This window comes from Sinohyriopsis cumingii, chromosome 6 (genome assembly GCF_028554795.1).
Source record: "Sinohyriopsis cumingii isolate HCF-2022 chromosome 6, ASM2855479v2, whole genome shotgun sequence".
NCBI classification, from domain to species: Eukaryota; Metazoa; Mollusca; class Bivalvia; order Unionida; family Unionidae; genus Sinohyriopsis; species Sinohyriopsis cumingii.
The window spans coordinates 18,495,202-18,514,602 of record NC_142966.1 but is presented as its reverse complement, the minus strand read 5'-3'; the positions used below and the strand labels follow the sequence as shown (position 1 = coordinate 18,514,602).

Genomic DNA, 19,401 nt, shown 5'->3' with positions numbered 1-19,401 from the left:
GCACATACTACTAGACTAAAAGTTCGAAGACCTGCTAGGTCAGATAAAAGTTGTTCTTATTCACCTTCCTTCAGCCCCCTTGCCAGCCCCACTTTTTCACAATCTTTAGATTCTCCAATAAGAAATTCCAAAAAGAATTTTCAACTGCACCACTACCCAAAGAGAGTTTGATAAGCCTGCATATGAAACAGCAAGGGATGCAAAGTAAAGCTGTCATAATGATTAAAACTTTGGACTTCCAAATGGCAGTCAGCAGAAATGCATACCAATAGACACATCTAGTCCAGCTGGGCTAATGAAATATGACTAGTCAAAGAGGTCTTGCCCAGGTAGGCTAATGAAATACCACTTGTCAAAGAGATCTGGCCCAGCTAGACTAAATAAAATGATCTCATGTACCTGAACTGCAACAGTATGCGCATTAAAAATAATCAAAACCATACCTTGTTGGGACCAGATTTCTGGAGACTATTTAGGTTGAAGTGGTTGTCAACCCAATAATTGTTATAATTTTGTTGCAAAGACAGTATGTTTCAGCCAGGTAAATCTGTTTAATTCATATTACTTCTTTTTTGAATGTTATTTTTTATAGCTACACTGAAATGACCTTGAGATGGTTGGACAGATGGAATGGCATAACAAAATCAAGGCTACCATCCCAGATAAAATGGCAGGTATGAACAAACTACATATGTACATTGTGCCTGCAGGGATACAAATATATAAATATTTTTTAAATATTTATTGGGATAAATAAAGATCAATAAGCTAATTGGATCCTGTCAATCATAAAAAAATTTCACTGTTAAATATTTTCTTGGTATCCTGGCAATTAGGGTATCTAGTGGGGGTGTTTCTAATGCAAACAAAAACAATTTCTATTTCATTTAGTCTCTTAGAACATTATGCAAACAACTTAGCTTGGTTTTTGATCATATGCTCAGATTCACTAAAAACCCAAACAGTTATTGTTAGATGTAGAAAACACTGACTTGGAAGATATGTTGTTATATCCTAACATACTTGTTAAGGTTTCAAGGGGAGCTTGATGTATGCTAAAAGTGCAAAAATAAAAATGTAAAAATAAAGAATAAATTATTCTTTGTTGACTTAATGCACCCAATATATAATTCTTGCTTAGCTTGTCAAAGAATGACTTCCTCAATGTCATCATCATTATCTACAGTTGGCACTGTGGATCGATTAAATGGATTAGACTGTCTTGCTCTGCGTGGCACATTTTTTGCTGACCCAGTTGTAGAGTGCTTTGCTTCAGTTTGAAGATCATCTTCTATTAACGCAGACCCACCACCAAAGAGGGCACTGGAATTCTCTCTCTTGGCAGAAGATACTGCATTAGTTTTTACACTGGGTTTTGGATCATCCCATGGAAATGAGCGACCACCTCCACCAGTTTTGGTAGGAGTTGGTGATGAAAATTTTATATCACCATCTTTATTTGTTGTCTTTGTATCCTTGGTATCTCCAAATAATTGTGTCATTAAATCAGATTTTTTAGCATTTTTCTTTTTAGTGTTAAATGTTGGTTCTTCATCATCAAATGAGTTCACCTTGTTGTCCTTGGTTCCTGAGGATTTTTCAACAAATGATGGCTGGTAACCACCTTGTTCAATATCACTTAAGTTAACTTCCCGTCTCTTTTTCCTCTCCAATACTGGAACTGTTACATCCTCATGAGCTGGTTTGCCATGATGCATGTTCTCAACAGGTTTGGTAAAGTTATAACTTTTTTTACTGGAGCCCAGTGAGTCATTACTCAAACTGTCGGACCTTGCATTAGTAATGAAAAACTCCTCTTTATTACTCTTTGGTTTCTTTTCAGTGTCATTAGTGTTTTTTCCTTCATCTATTTCCCGTAACTTCTGAAGAATCATGTCCTTTCGCTTCCTCTCCTCTTGGTAAGCTGCATCTTCCTCCATTTTTTTTCGCTCCTCTTCTGCTCTCCTTTCCTGTTCCATCCTCTCACGATCACGTCGATTGCGTTCTTCTCTTTCATGCTGCTCTCGTCTCTCTTGTTCATCCCTCTTCTAAAATAATAATGATCATCATCATTTACATCATCATATATCTCCTCCTTCTGATCATACTAACAAAAGATCTTTAACTTAGAGATGTTTCCAGACTGTTTTTATCGTGAATAAACTTACACGAACAGAGCTGACTGTCTACAGATCTTGTAATAAAATGAACTTGCATTTCTGCTGGTACTTTAAAAAAAATTCTCAGGTAAAAGCTTGTTTGTGTCTATTCAGTTGTTAAAGGTTTTAGAACTGTCAGATACAAGTCTTAAAATTCTCTTCTAAAGAAGTGACTTAATTTTTAAATGTTGCAATTTAAATAGATTTTTTAAAACCATAATGAAATATATTTAAACTTTGATAGAATTAGAAATGTGTCTGGGTGGAATGGATATCTCCACCAATATAGTCTTGATTGAAGGAAGGAAGCTTTGTTTAAGATACAAGGGCAAACATTTATGCTAAACAGAAACCATAACTCAAATCTTGAAGGGCAAAGGTAATATTTCTGTTTAGTTCTATGTAGTCCTTCAAATGAATTCAGATTTAATGATACAAGGCTAAACTTCCAAGACATGACAAGCTCGTGTTTGGTGAAAAGATTTGAAAATCAAAGCTAGGTTTTCTTAATATTAACAAAACATTTCATAAAAAGTCTGGTTTAGTCTATGAAATTCTTCAAAAATTACTGATGATATAAAGTCTGTGCTATACAGATTTACAAGAAGAACAAACAAGAAATGAATATATCAGTATTTATGATATCAATTATGTGTGACGATTAATGGTTGATATAGGTAAAATTCTTGTTTGATATGCTCCAGTTCGGCAATAAATGGGCTTTTAAATCAAGACTGGAGGAAAATTATTATATAATATTTGTATCCCCCAGGTATGTAATACAGGAGGACGTAGCTATCATTATGTCCATTTGCCTGTCTGTAAACATTTTCATTTCTGGTAAATAACTCCCGAACTGTGCACTGTCCCTCAACTAAGCTCTGTACTCCTATCAAGCTAGTGTCATTGAGGTTCTTTTGATACTTAGAATAGTTACAAGATCCAAGGTCCAAAAAAGTCACCTTAACATCAATATTGTACATAATCTATAAAGTGTAAACAAAATATGGTAATCCGTCTAGATATGATTTATCTCCCATGGACCCCAGCTACTGAAAGTACTGTATGGTCCAACACTCTCAATGTTTATATTATTTATGCAACTTTCTGTTTCCGTGGAAACATACAAAACATTAAATGTGGAAACCCAGTCATGTTACAGAAATGCAAATGTTCAACAAAAGACAGACTGACATAGTGAAAGCTATTTCCTCTTGTATTATATACCTGGGGATAAAAATATAGTGCTCTTCCAATCTTGCTTTAAAAGTCCTTTTATTACCAGATGGCAGAAGCTTTCTATGTTTACACTAACCATGGCTGATTCATGGCAAATGTTTAGAGGATACTTGTTAGACTCTCTGAACAACCTCTGTTACTTTTATTTTACTGTCATGGTGTAGTCCCATTAGAACATATAAGTGAAACAAGAAGACAAAGTCATCTATCTCTCCCGTCTCCACCAAAACTATATTGATACCAACGATGTCTCTATAGGAAAGGCATATCTAGATAACTATAACTGTCATATAATTTGCAAGTCTCATTAGAATATATTGAACGGTTTAGGAGTTTTGCTCCAGAAACAAAAATGTGACTCAAGGATGGATGGATGAATGGAATTTATATACAAAATGCTGAAGGTGAAATATGTCTAAAAGCAAAAGGCATATCTATGCTTAGTCTAATATGAGCAGAAAGTATCATTTAGTTATCTTGAACAACTGGGATATCTTAAACAATTCTTGAGTTTTTTTCTGAAAAAAAAGTGTGAATGTTGAATGGATGGATGAGCAGACAAATACATGAGATGGACAAAAACATTACATTGGTAGACTCTGATGCACTGATTTTGCAAACCATAAGTGGTTGAAAGCACTGCCCAACTGATACCTTTTTCTAAAGAACAATGGAAACTGACTGATCTGGAAGTTGCTCACCTTTTGCGTTAAGGTGCTAAAGTAAAGTCAATCCATGAAAACTCTGAATTCAATTCTAACATTATTCTTTTAGAAAAAGAATGGTAAGTTTAGGTCTGTGATAAGTTGGAAACCTCTGAACAAGCATGTGAAATGTGTTCATTTTCGATAAGAAATGATTTGTTATTCCAGACTCCATAAAACACAGTGATTTATTCACCTCAGTAAATCTCAAGGATGCCAATTTCAGTGTAACATTTCATGTAGATTCTCAGAAATATTTTATGTTTACTTGGCATGGGAAACTGTTCAAGTTTGTTTGTTTACTTTTGTTCTGGCGTCCAGTCCATGTGTGTTTATTAAGATTTTGAAACCTATTTTTACCTTTTTGAGGAGTAAAGGATTTACATCTTCTTGCTACAAAGATGATTTACTGGTTATGAATCACACCAGATCTCTTTGTGAGAGACATACAAAAGTTTTGCTGTATGTCATGCAAAATGCAGGTTTCCAAGTAAATTCTGAGAGACCCATCCTGACCCCAACTTAGCTCATAGTTTGTTTGGGTTTCATTCTTATTTCTACTGACTTTGCCCTATCTTTATTTTTTGTCAGAAGAGAAAGTCAACAAAATAATGAAGAGATGTAAATAAGTTTTATCCTTCTCAGTGTGTACAATAAGAGAGGTTTCATGCCTCAGTGGATTTAATTCACAATACTATAAGTGTCTCTTAAATCTTCAATTTGTATTCTATGGAAATAAATTATTTGTTGATTTTACTAAACTTGATCATTATGCTTTCTTTCATTTACATAGTTTAAGACCTAGAGTCATAACAACAGGTTTATATGAAAAGATGACTTATTCTCAATTGGATATTGTCTGTAGATCATGTACACTGACCCAATTTGGGACCTCAAAACAAATCTTTTGAGTCCCCCAAACTCCTCAACACTGTTGGGAATACATCAGGTATGCAATGTTGATGTTTGGGGCATCGATAAAGATCTCTGGCTCATGGAAAAAGAGTGGACAAATACTGCCTATCAGTGTATAAAAAATCAATATTACTATACATGATGGTGCAGGCAATACTGTCGCTGCTAGCCAGCCCAATGCATCTATTGCTGCTATGTTTGGGAACCACTTCTTTGTCTTGCCTGAACTTGAGCTGCTAAATGATCACATGCCATACTAACAGTCTGGCCTTTCAGACCACCTCACCTTTAAGCTGATGTTTAATGACTACAGTAGAGTACTCCTGGGCACTAATAAAGATGCAAGCTTTACCATCAGTAGTATTTTTTCTGGAGTACAATGTTGTGACCTACACTGAATTGACACACATGATTGGCAGAAGTACATCGAAAAACTGGACATCTTGTACGCCTGGGTACTCTGCCATCACAAGATGGCGGTGAATACAAGTGATAATATGTGGAACATCATTCCAGCAAAAAGCATGAAGGCGATAGTTTTAACTCTTCAAGGTTGTGGCAAAGAGTGCTGCATTTGAGCATGACATGGAAGACGTCTACAACCCCCTTATTAACAAGGTGTCAGTTACAACTGAGGGCATCCCAAACCAGATCTATGCCTAGGTGCAGTTGAGATTACAGTATTGGGATGAGACCCTAAAAATAATAAGGGAATCTCTGCAGAACATGGAGCTGCTACTAACTGATGCTAAGTGCCTTTTGCCAAGACAATTTTGCCCTTGTCCTTGATATGAGATCAGCAGAAGGACACACACTAAACAGGTCAGGGTGATGCATCAAAAGCACATGTGAAGGTACAACACTGCAAACTGAAAAGATGGCCCAGCTGGCAGTTGTGTTAAATATTTACTTAAGCATCATTATGGATGCACAGCTCAATATACAAAATGGCCAATTTTAGTCAGTCATCCACTAGCCTGCCATTCTGAAATGTGATCAATCATGACTTTTAGTCATGTTGCACCATGATCACTGAATGCAGTGGCAGTGGCAAGACTATGTTTGCCTGTGATTTGCTTGAATCAGCATTTAAGGGCCACTTCGATTTTAATGTCATAATCTGTCCTACTATATGCCTGAATGAGACACATGACAGGATGTAGGCCAGCAGCAAAAGGACAAGGTAATAAAGTTTCTGGTCAACCCTAAAGACTATGACCTGGATGACCTCCTTTATGTACTCACTAAAATGTTCTAGGAAACCACCACACTTTTGTACTGGGTGATTGTGTTTTATTCTGGCATCTGGCATAATGAAATAGCCCTTACTAATGTTGCCTATGTCAGCTGACATGCTGGTACTGGTATATGGGTCGTAATACAAAAGTACAACACTGTTGCCCATGACTTTGTGGATAGCCCTCTTCTATTGCAAGGATAGACTCATTTTGGGACATATTATACTACTTTCAAGTAATGTGGCTGAAATTTTTTGGATGTTCTACTTGTGGAAACTGAACATGATCTAAGTACATGGATAACCAGCATGGCTGCTCCCTTGTGCTTGAAAGATTAGCCTGAATTGTCTAAAATACACTATCTTTAGCAGTTATTAGCATAGGAAAAATTAATTTTGCCATGCTAGACAATACCAACTTATGAAAGTTCAATGAATGAAGTACAAAATATAAAAAAGTAAAAAAGATATATTCTTTTTGTACAATTTACCTCTGAAGCTCAGAAAGTGAACATGATAAGTAGAGTTAGCATTTTTTTTTATAGGTGCACATCTGAACAAAGGCCAAGCTGTATACTCTACAACCCAAATTACACCCATCAATCATACATTAGAATAAAAGGAATTACAAATTCTTTTAACAATACCTATGATATACTAGGATTTTTTAAAATAACTAGTATAACCAGTGAGGAAACCCTGGAAATTTTCTTTCTTTAAAAATCAACTTAATGCAAAATACAAAATTGTAGCGTGCCAGCAAAGAAAATATTAGATGATTGAATATTAACACTAGATAGAATATTGTTAAAGTGAGAATCCACTGTAGTTTTAAACTCACAACAAGCAATGCTTCTCTGCAAATGTTATATATGACACAACCTATAACATGGCATCCTTGAAAAAGATGACTGTTCTGTGCATGGACATACAATGGTCATGAGTCGACCATGACTTATTCACCACTGTCTACTCTGTGGAAGGATGCATTCACACTAAAAAGATGAGGTTTGTCGACATGAAAAAGTAAAAGCTATGCAATAGTAATGGCTAAAATATTGGTATTATTAAAATAATTTTGTCTGGGGCTGATAAATTCTTGTAGTATCCTCCTCAAAATCAATAACTGTAAAGTGGAAATGGGATGGAGGGTGGCTAATCCTCTGTACATGTTAGAAGTTCAGCATGATAACAAACAAATTCAAAAAAAGTTTTTAATTCATAGAAATATACTTACACAAATAATATCCATTGCCAATAAGCAATTTCTCATGTGAATTCATTCTTACCTGTCTTTCAAGTCTTTCACGCTCCTCTGCTTCTCTCTTCAACCTTTCCCTTTCCTTCCTAAGTTGCTTTTCCTCCTCTTCTCTTTGTCTATCAATTATCATTATTTCTTCTTCACTTTTCTGTCTCTCTCGTTCCAATCTCTCACGCTCTTCCCTTTCCTTCCTTTCTTCTTCCTTTCTTCTTCTTTCCTCCTCTTCCCATCTCTGAAGCTCTTGTTCTCTTTTGAGCTTGGCATGTTGCTAAAATTAGATGATTTGTTAAATCAGCAGTTTTGTAGTCATGAATATTTCAAGAACAGCGTCTTTCATCAACTAAGAGCATGAAGAATGTATGGGTAATTCCTCAGGATGCAAACAATTAACAAAATATACTGTGTGCTTTTTTAACAGAGCATTTGCTTATATTTCTAGTACTTAATGTTGCTGCACTAAAAAGATTGATTAAAGCTGTAAATTTGGGTTAATATAAATTCCTGCATAATAATAAATAGTAGCAAGCCATCTATAAATTGTTTTATGTAAGAATTATGAATCTATTCATGAACATGAAGTCAGGATTTAGATTCAAAATTCTTTACTACAGTTAAATGATAATTTGGTGTGTGTGTGTGTTTTGGATTTTTAACTTAGCTTAAAAAAATAATAAGTCATATTACTACAATGTCTGCAGTGTGGCAGTTTATAGTGATGTCCAGCACTGAGGAATCATGCTGCAGACATGTAGCATCATGTCCCACCCAGTCACATTACCCTGACACCAGGCTGACCAGTCTTAACACTAACCTCTTAATGCTGAGTGCCAAGCAAGACAGCTATTAGTACCATTTTAATAAGTCTTTGGTATGACTCAGCCTGGGTTTGAACCCACAACCTCCTGCATCCAAGGCAGATGCTCTAACCACTAGGCCACTGGAGTGGTGGATAATTAGATAATTAGCTTATAAATTTGGGTTGGTCCATGCACTAATGAATGGTACAGGTGTGTGGTATCATCAGTAGATCTATTTACTGTATTTATTTCTAGTGGTACATATCTTGGTACCTACTCATTGTACCAGTACTTCTGTAGTTTTCATCAGGAAGTACGGAAATTATTAGTAATCTTGTTACAAATTTATTATATATAAAAGCATCTTTAGATTTTCATGACAAAATAATTCCAAAAAATAAAAAAAATATTTGAACAAAATGGTTGTATTAGTCACAAATTTAATTTGAATATTACAAATACAATTATATTTATGTACCTTTAATCACATGTTTGAGATGTGTTAAATATGCCAACATGGTGGCTGAATGAAATGCTGTGCAACATATTCAGACCAAATCTAACTTTTGAAAAAAATTTGGCTTAAAAACAGAAGAAAATGTACCTCATTTTTTGTTGTTATTTACCAGCATATATAACTATATATAACTGTGTAAAATTGAGAATCATCTTAAGAATTTCAGGAGAAAAGTTTTCTTTGTAAATTTTACATAATTTCTTGACCAATCCAGTGGCCTAAGTTGTTAGAGCATCTGCCTCGGACTTGGAAGGTCATGGGTTTGAACCCTGGCTGAGTCATGTCAAAGACTTATAAAAATGGTATCAACATCTGCCTCGCTAGGCACTCAGCCTTATGAGGTTAGTGTTATGTCTGGTTGGTCTGGTGTGAGGATAATGTGACTGGGTGGGACATAATGCTACATGTCTATGGCATGATGTCCCAGAACTAGACATCACCATAAACTGCCACACTACAGACTTCATAGTGTCATAGTGATAGGACTGAATTTTTTTAAAGCGAGGTTAAAAATCCAAATCACACACACACAATATTTCTTTGGTGCATTAAATATTTTCTTATTTGTTGAGTTAGTGTGTGTTATGTTTATTGACTCTCACTGATAAACATTTTGCCTCACACCCACTCCACCCCCTGTTAACATCCCACTCAAAGTTCCATGCCTATTACATCAATTGTGTCCCTAGTAAATTCCAGACTTCAGTGTTAGCACTTCCTATTTTTTCATCAGCAAGCTTTGTAAGTGTCAACACAATATCTTTTACAGTATGTCAGCTATAGTTAAAGTTTAATCATCCCAATAACCTAAATCAGTGCTAATAATACATTTTCTGTCGTTTTAACATCCTATTTTCAATCACTCAAAGAAAACTTATCTCTATTTCATATACCATCCAAGCAAAATCATGCGTAAAAATTATTTACAAATAACATCATTCACAATGTGATGTCATATTGACATTATATATTCTGAACAAATACGGAATGGTTTTGTACCACAATGCCACAAAGTATGTTGGAAGAACTGGATGATATGGTCAAACAAACGTGTGGATAGTCATTATCCTATTATTAACTGATTATTAAAATGAAAATGTGTTCATGCAATAGAAATACCCTATCACAGAGCCAAAAATATGAAAATTTAACTGGATGGATTACTGGACAGACAGATAGATAAACAAGGGTAACACTATAAGCACCAAGCATGGTCATGGTGGGGTATAAAATGTCCCAACAGCATTCTTCTATTTACTAATTTTGGCTGTGAGTAGGAGTCGAGATATCCTATGAACCAGTCTTAATGATAAATAACAAAGTTTCAAAATCAATTATCAAAATTTGCATGTTTATACAGCATATTCTACAACTGGTTTGGAGCCAAGATTTAAAAGCCTTTTTGCTAATTATAAAACAGAGCGATATTTTAGGTTAAAACTGATTAAAATATCAACATTAATAATGAATTTGCATTGAAAGAAACCAAAACTGAAATAAAATTAAGAGTTCAACATCATAAAAATATCTATGTTGAGTATGAAGCACATCTTCTTACTTTTGAATTTTCACCACTTGCACCTCTATTTATCTTCTGAAATAAATCAACAAACATTATTTCCATCAGAACAAATAAAATTATAAAATGAAGCTCTTCCAGTAATAACATCATTTTGTGAAAGTCACTTCTCAATGCTTATAGTTATTATGGTGTCAATTTGTTTATTTTGATGGGCATAGTGTTTTGGTGTTTTTTGCCTAAAATTTGCAAATTCATTGGAATGGCATTTTTAGAAAAAGTATTTCAGGTTGAGTGTATAGCAACCAAACAAAATCCACACAGATTGAAACTCTGCAGAGAGAAATGTACTAAAGTGTCAGTATACTGGATACCAAAGTATCAGTATATTGGATACCATTGTATCAGTATACTGGATACCATAGTATCAGTATATTGGATACCAAAGTATCAGTATATTGGATACCATAGTATCAGTATATTGGATACCATAGTATCAGTATATTGGATACCATAGTATCAGTATATTGGATACCAAAGTATCAGTATATTGGATACCAAAGTATCAGTATATTGGATACCATAGTATTAGTATACTGGATACCAAAGTATCAGTATACTGGATACCAAAGTATCAGTATACTTGATACCAAAGTATCAGTATATTGGATACCAAAGTATCAGTATATTGGATACCAAAGTATCAGTATATTGGATACCAAAGTATCAGTATATTGGATACCATAGTATCAGTATATTGGATGCTCTGACAGGCTTTGCTTAAGAGCTTTAACCTGTGGTTTGATTAAAAGACATATCAAAATAATGCTTCCTACAATCTGTGTCATATATACAATCTGTGTCATATCTACGATCTGTGTGTCATATCGATGATTCTGTAAATGACTATCACCAACATTTTCTTAGAAGTTAGTATAATTTATCGAAATGTTTACACTACATTAGTATAAACTATTTAGTGCATTTATACAATATTCAAACTGAATTAAAAAAAACTTCCCAAATATTAAGGGGTCACCAACAATTAAAGGTTAGAATGTTCTTGTTTGCATTACAAATATATCCAATTATATAAAGTTACATTAAAAAAAGTAATTTCATGAACTATTCTTATCAAATACATTTGTAATCATTGGTATTGCAGTAAAAACATAGTACAACATTAAAACAATGTATGAAATATGCTCTCTTAATCATAGTATGTTTTTTAATAATCATATTGTTTCTATATCTTACATTTCAAATTTCAATATGTATCGCAAATTTATGGGTATAAACAGAAACAAAAAGGATATTTCTCTCAGAAAATTGCACATGTCACTGGTTAATTTTATTAAGGATTAATCTGTTACCATTAGCAAACATAAATGTTATGATAAATAATGCTAATGATGTGCTTTTTTTTTACAGACATTTGCACTTCTAAAAAGTAAACAATTACTGAATTCATTATTAATACAGAAGGCAAGACAATGAAAGAAACCAATAAGCTTTCAGTAAAGTGTTTGGCAGAGATTAGCTGGGAACAAATAGATATCAGTATCCAATTTCACCAACATAAACTAAAAGTTAAGTCCAGGCTTCAGACATCTGACTGGTCAATTTTATGTGAGACTTAAAATTTCAGCCAGTCAGATGACTGGATTCTACAACAAAGTCATGTCCTGTCTCAAATTATGTTGGTGAATCTTGCCTGCAAAAGTATGCAAGATAACTGGATTATATTATTGGCCTCTGTATATCTTGCACCTGACTAAGTATTGTGCTAACTTATAAGTACCATTAGAGCAACTCTGTTGGCTTGCCATTGGAAAGCCTTGTGTTTTTTCGGTTACCATATTTGACATAATACCCATTTATGCCTTAATAAGTGCATATCCCTCATTTTAGCAAAACTTGCTTCAACAAGAAGTTCAAGTTACACATATCACTCATCTAGCTGCTGTGACTGCACTTGTCTGACATTTGCCTTATAGTCAAATGTAAGAGAAGCTGGCTCATCAGCAAATACTGAAGGGTCTATATGCTGGGATGCTTTCTATCTGGGGTGTTCATATTCTGTTAAGTTTTTTTTTTTAAATGTTGCACAAACAGTTGTTTTATTCTTAGTACTGGCAGCCATATTGATAGTAGATAAGTATCACTGTCATAAATGTAAAAGGTCTTCAAGCTAGGATGCAATCTTTTAAACTTGGTTAAATTCTGTCAGGCAGCTTTTTTAAAATGTTAATAACATTTATTTTTTATTTTAGTAGAAGCAGCCAAATTTGGTGACTTATTTTCATGCCAAGATGGTTTCTGGGTAATTTGTTAAAACAATTTAAGTCATTTTTGCGAAATCATTCAAATAATTTTCTGTTTCTTGTAATGATGGCCATATTCAATGGCTCACTGTCATCATTTGTATAAATCTGAAAGCCTGTCATGCTAGAATGACATCAAATTTGGTAGAATTCTGCAGAGCATTTTCTGACACAAAGTTTGATACATTGTTCATTCTTAAATAATGGTAGACAAGTTTGATGGTATATCAGTGTCACTTGTACAAATGTAAAAATTAATAGGCCTTTATACCAGGATGCTGTCTGTTAAATTTGACCAAATTCTTGCTAAGTGGTTTCTGAGATATTTTCTTACTGTAGTAATGGCAGCCATATGTGATTTAGTAATGGTGGCCATGCTGACGGTTGATTAGCATCATTTGCACAAAATTGAAAGCCATCTATACCAGGAACCTTTCTGTTGGATTTGGTAAAATTCTACCCAGCAGGTTTAGTTAAGTTGTCATTTAAATATTTATCTATTTTTAGTAATGGTAGGCATGTTTAAAGAGTCATAACATCAGGATTTGAACATATCTGAAAGACCTTCATACCAGAACACTTTCTGTCTAATTTGTTAGAATTTTGTTGAATGGTTTTTAAGAAGAATTTATTTAAATTTTGTTTTTTTAGTAATGATGGCCATATTTTATGACGAATCTACTTCATCTGAATAAATCTGAAAGACCTTAATACCTGAATACTTTCTGTCAAATTTGGTGAAACTATGTTGAGTGTTTCATTATATAATATGTTTAAATGTTTTTCTATTTTTAATAACAATGGCCTTACTGGATGACAGATAAACATCCACTGAACAAATCTGAAAGTTACTCCCTGTGTGCAAACTGGTCAAGCAGTTTTTGAGAATCTGTAAACAACAACACTGAATGGATAACAGACAACTAATGATAAATGACAGATGAAGGGCCATAAAATAAGTTTACTTGACTTTACATGCTGGTGAGAGGAAAAGTTCATTACTAGCGCATGTATCTTAATTTCAAGATGCTTTATGGGAGGGAAGTGGTTGCTGTAATTTTCTTGGAAATGAATAACATGCATGCTTGGAGTCCATTAACACATAATTTTGCATAAGTCTCAAAACAGATTCTTACAAGTGTTTTTTATGACACATCCATAATGGCCCGAGTTCCCAACATAGTCAAAGGTAACTAACTGTTCTAGCATGTACATACACGACCTCCCGCATCCAAAGCATGTGCACTTATTAACTTCTTATGATGATCTTTCACCTACAAAAAATTGACCTAAATAAGAACTTTTTAAGCACACAGCATGAGTATTAGGTCAAATATGGTACATGTTACTCCCTGCCCCTGACCTAACAAGATCCTGAAACCTCCAAACATTGACCTAGCGATTGTCACTAAAATTTGTTACACATCTCATTTGCAGAGCTGCTGTTACTACATACATGTATAAAGTTTAATGAAAATATTTGAAAACGTTGCCCAAATTTAATGTCTGTAGCCAAGAATAACACCCCATTACCAAAACCCTCTTTCACATCGGTAAGAAAACTATAAAGTGTCATGAATTTCATGTGCTGCCATGGGTTTTGCATTCAAAGTTAAGACACAGCTGTAATGGAGATTGCCAGCAACACTTGAACAAGGGGAGACAAATTTAGCAAAACATGTGACCAAATAGGTTGTATTTTGCAAGATCTGACTGACTTGGGACTAGAATTACACAAGTATATACTTCTCCTTCTGTACCTCATCCAATATATGTCATTCCCCCAGGGCTTTCAGGCATTTGACACTAAAGTTGTAACAATTCTGATATACATACTGGCATCAAAATATATTATGCAATAATATACTGCATTGATCTCTGTACTACTGTTGGAATATGCCATTATATACTGCACTGCAAGTGTTACAACACATCAAAGTAGTCACATTCTTAGGCGACAGATCACGACATATGTAAATTAAAGGTGAAAAAAGATAGAAAACTAAGTTTTACAGACTTCAGTGCTGTTCCTTATTAATATTATTATTATTATTATTATTATTATTATTATTATTATTATGTGTGCTGTGATGTGATTTGGATTTTTAATGTAGCTTTAAAAAACGTTCAGTCATATCGCTACGATGTCTGCAATGTGGCGGTTTATAGTGATGTCTAGCACTGGGGCATCATGCCACAGACATGTAGCATGATGTCCCACCCAGTCACATTATTCTGATACCAGCCAACCAGTCCTAACACTAATGCTGAGTGACAGGCGAGGCAGCTATTAGTACCATTTTTGTAAGTCTTTGGTTTGACTCGGTTGGGGATCGAACCCACGACCTCCCGCATCCAAGGCAGAGGCTCTAACCACTAGGCCACCGGAGCAGTATATTATTATTATTATTATTATTATTACGTGTACAGTGTTATTATTATTATTATCCATCTCTAGACGTAACTCAAAAAATTCAGAATAGTTTTTTTTATATAGTCAGATATGGTTATAAAATTGATGAATAAACTGAGCAGTTTTTTTATTTAAAAAATTCAAATATGAAACATAGTTAGTGTATTTATCTTGAAAATGAAAATTTAGCACTCTCATAATGCTTTGCTAAGACTAATATGGCTGATAAAGTCCTAAACATAAAATACTCAAATGTAATAGGTTTCAGGGGAACAGTTAGTAAAGATTTGAACACCACACTATTAAAATACTGTAATCTTACACTATTTGATTAATACACCATACTATACACCTACTGTAACCTTACACTCTTTGATTTGTACACCACACTATACACCTACTGTAACCTTACACTATTTGATTTGTACACCACACTATACACCTACTGTAACCTTACACTATTTGATTTGTACACCACACTATACACCTACTGTAACCTTACACTATTTGATTTGTACACCACACTATACACCTACTGTAACCTTACACTATTTGATTTGTACACCACACTATACACCTACTGTAACCTTACACTATTTGATTTGTACACCACACTATACACCTACTGTAACCTTACACTATTTGATTTGTACACCACACTATACACCTACTGTAACCTTACACTCTTTGATTTGTACACCACACTATACACCTACTGTAACCTTACACTATTTGATTTGTACACCACTATACACCTACTGTAACCTTACACTATTTGATTTGTACACTACACTATACACCTACTGTAACCTTACACTATTTGATTTGTACACCACACTATACACCAACTGTAACCTTACACTATTTGATTTGTACACCACACTATACACATACTGTAACCTTACACTATTTGATTTGTACACCACACTATACACATACTGTAACCTTACACTATTTGATTTTTACATTACACATTGCCTTTTTAATATCGAGTACAGTATATGAATGGCTGTCAAAACTTTTTTTTTGGTGATGTGGTGGTAGCCTTGGGAATATGGGCACTGGAACATGCAGGTAGGTGATAGTTGTCTTATCCCACATAAAGAGGTTCTAGGTTAGATACCAAGCAGAAACCCAGTATAGAGCGAATTAGTGAAATTGCTTGTTTAGCGCTAGGGTGTAAATATTTGTAGTAGTCAAGGTTCCTAGATTTGCCAACCATAGGGATTTTAATATACATCCTCATATATATATATATATATATATATATATATATATATATATATATATATATATATATATACATACATACATACATAGATATATATATAGATATATAGTCTTAAGAGCAATTCTCCTTAGGCCAGTATTTGGAGTAATGTGACATTACTCCCATATATAAACAAAACTTACACTATTTGATTTGAACACAACATTATACACACACTGTACCCATATACAATTTGATTTGTACACCACACTATACACATACTGTGACCTTACACAGCTTGACTTGTACACTATGCTGTACACATACTGTAAGCTTACACAACTTGATCTGTACATCATGCTGTACACATATTGTAACCTTACACTATTTGATTTGAACACCACACTGTACAAATATTGTAACCTTACACTATTTGATTTGAAGTTGAACACCACACTATACACATAATGTAACCTTACAATACTTGATCTGTACACCACACACTGCCTTTTTTTTTTTTTACAAAGATCATAAAGTATCTACACATTTGACAAGATATGATAATTTTCTGGATGTAATTACTTTGACTTTGTGTGATACATGTATTTATAATAAAATATTGCAATAAAAGCAAAACCTTTGAGTTGACTAAAAATTTTGCTCATCAATCAATGGTACACCTTTTTGTAAATTTCTTCGCTCCTATTGTATCTTTAATAAAGGAATAAAACTAACATGTATATTCTACAGGCACTAAAATGTAATGCTGTTACCTTTCACAAAATACATTTTCACTTTATTCCCTCCACCCCTTTTGAAAAAGAAGTAAAATCCCAGATTTTGAGATAATTTTAATACAATTTGATTTCATGTTAAAGATTTCTTTTTTTTCAAAAATATACCAAGGTGGAATGAAGGGAGCTGACTTTATATCAAATAAAATTAATGTTAATAGGAACAGGAATTAAAAGTATAGAAATTGCAGATAGCTTGTTGGGGGGGGGGGTCAGGTAATACTGCATTAAATAGGATCAAAAAGGGATGAATGAAATTTACAAAACACTGATAATTCCTTCATTTTTTTACGATTCTAATGAAATACCAATATTCTTCTACATACATGTGATCTTATTTATAATCTTTAAGGTCTTATCTTCTCTGCATCTCAAACAGAGAATTGATGGAAAAAAACATTATATAATATTTTGAGAAAAATATTTAACTACTACCTTTGATGAGCATTTTCTATTCAAATGAATTGTTTTCAGTACTACATGAACGCTGAAACTGTAAACTATATCACAGGATGTAACCACTCTGAATAATCACTTCCTCTTGGAATTAGAATCTGAGTTATGTCCCTTTACATATCTTGTCTTTCAAGGTCAAAAGGCCAAAAGATCTATATACTCTATGCTAAATATACAAAAAGTGCTTTATGGGCTTGGTGTTCTTTTGATAATCTTTTGACTATTTACTGCTAGAGCAGTAAATGGCAGCCTTGTGTACATACCAACTGGAGTTGGACATTGATTGGGAGCCTCATTGGAGTCAAACATTAGTTCAGAAAAGGCTAAGATAACAATCCTTGTGCAATTCAAGTCCCTGATTGAAAAAAACCACATGCCTTTAAAATTCTATTACTAAATTAAAAAAATGTCGGAATATCCATGAAGAAACAATGAAACAAATAATCACATTTTCTTGTTTTCTTAGATATTCTGACATTTTTTTAACTACAGTGTTCAAAGTCCTGTGAATAAAGTCTAAAGGCATCAGCATATCGACATTAAGTCAAGGAACTATATTCCTGCATGTCAAATCATGCTTGATTAAAAATTTATATTACCAGTATACAGTTGTACTTCCTTTTAAACTTGAATTTGAATCAATAACATAAAAGCCAGTAAGTGCAGTGAATATTAATAATACATGCCCCAAAACTTAAATAACCTACTGCAATCCATAAAAATGATAAACTAATTAAGGGCTTTTGTATAAATTAGCATCATTTTTATCAATTTTCTAGGGAAACTTTTCTTGCAATAATATTACATTTAAACATTTTTAATGATCATGTATGCATATACATTTATCTAGTCACTCATTGTTCTTCACAAATGTTTATGAACATTGTAAATATCATAAAATACACTTTCAAATGTAATTTGTTTTCCCAGTTTAATACAACAGAACCTGAACACCATGCACATTGTTAATCAACAATGTTAAATCTAATGTACAGTTAGCATAATCTCAAGTGTTATCAGTTAAGGAATTAGTATGTACTATTCTGTATTTTAATGGATTTCACTGTATCCTTAAAAAAAAAAAACAACACATTTCTAAATGATTAACATGGCACTCAAAGTCGTCTAAGTTAACATTATATTAAAGGTTACAGAGAAACATTGTAGCCGAGTATTATTGACAGAAACTAATAATGCTAAAAAGCTCTTTCAGATCAGAAAGTAGAACTACTTCACTCAATGAAATCATTCAAGTACTTAGACACTGATTAATAGAACACTTAATGTAGACAAACAGAAAAAAGCAATAAAAATAGCTCACAGTACACATGTTTAACAGCTGATCGTACAAAATGTTTAACAGCTGATTTTACATGTGTTTAACAGCTGATTGTATACATTTTTAACCCATCTTTCATAGACAGCTAATATTAACTTGAATCAAAGTTATTATATTCCATCACCACATGCACCCAAACCTTGAGACAATATAACAGATTTAATACATAATCGACATATCTCAACTTTAAGCATAATATACTCTTGCATGTGGTGAATAATCTGATTATTTTTTTCAAGACACCAGACAGTCTGACATCTTATCTTTTTCCCATAGCATTTTACATGCCAACTAAAATCTTATGTCTGTAAAAGATGGGTTTAATGGCACATATTTTTGATACCTCACGCCTTCGAACACGGGGAACAAGCTTCTTATTAACTGCATTATTCTGTTGGGAACAAAATTGTTGGGTGAATACATTTATAGGGATGGACAGATAATCAGCCCAGCCACCTGGGCCCAGCTGGAATTTTGCACTACTTGGAAATACTCAGCCTGGCCAGGTTTTAAAATA

General features: G+C 33.6%; 1 protein-coding gene across 1 annotated transcript in view; it reads right to left on the bottom strand.

The window, feature by feature from the left end:
• The window catches only part of LOC149796445 (uncharacterized), a 251,870-nt gene that overhangs the window by 163,431 nt on the left and 69,038 nt on the right, over positions 1–19,401 (bottom strand). Inside the window, exons 7-10 of the mRNA XM_089960532.1 lie at positions 19,228–19,275; positions 10,388–10,423; positions 7,544–7,783; positions 1,147–2,048 (exon numbers count right to left, since the gene is read on the bottom strand). Coding sequence (XP_089816658.1) covers positions 1,147–2,048; positions 7,544–7,783; positions 10,388–10,423; positions 19,228–19,275 — 1,226 coding nt within the window. The remainder of the gene's footprint in view (positions 1–1,146; positions 2,049–7,543; positions 7,784–10,387; positions 10,424–19,227; positions 19,276–19,401) is intronic.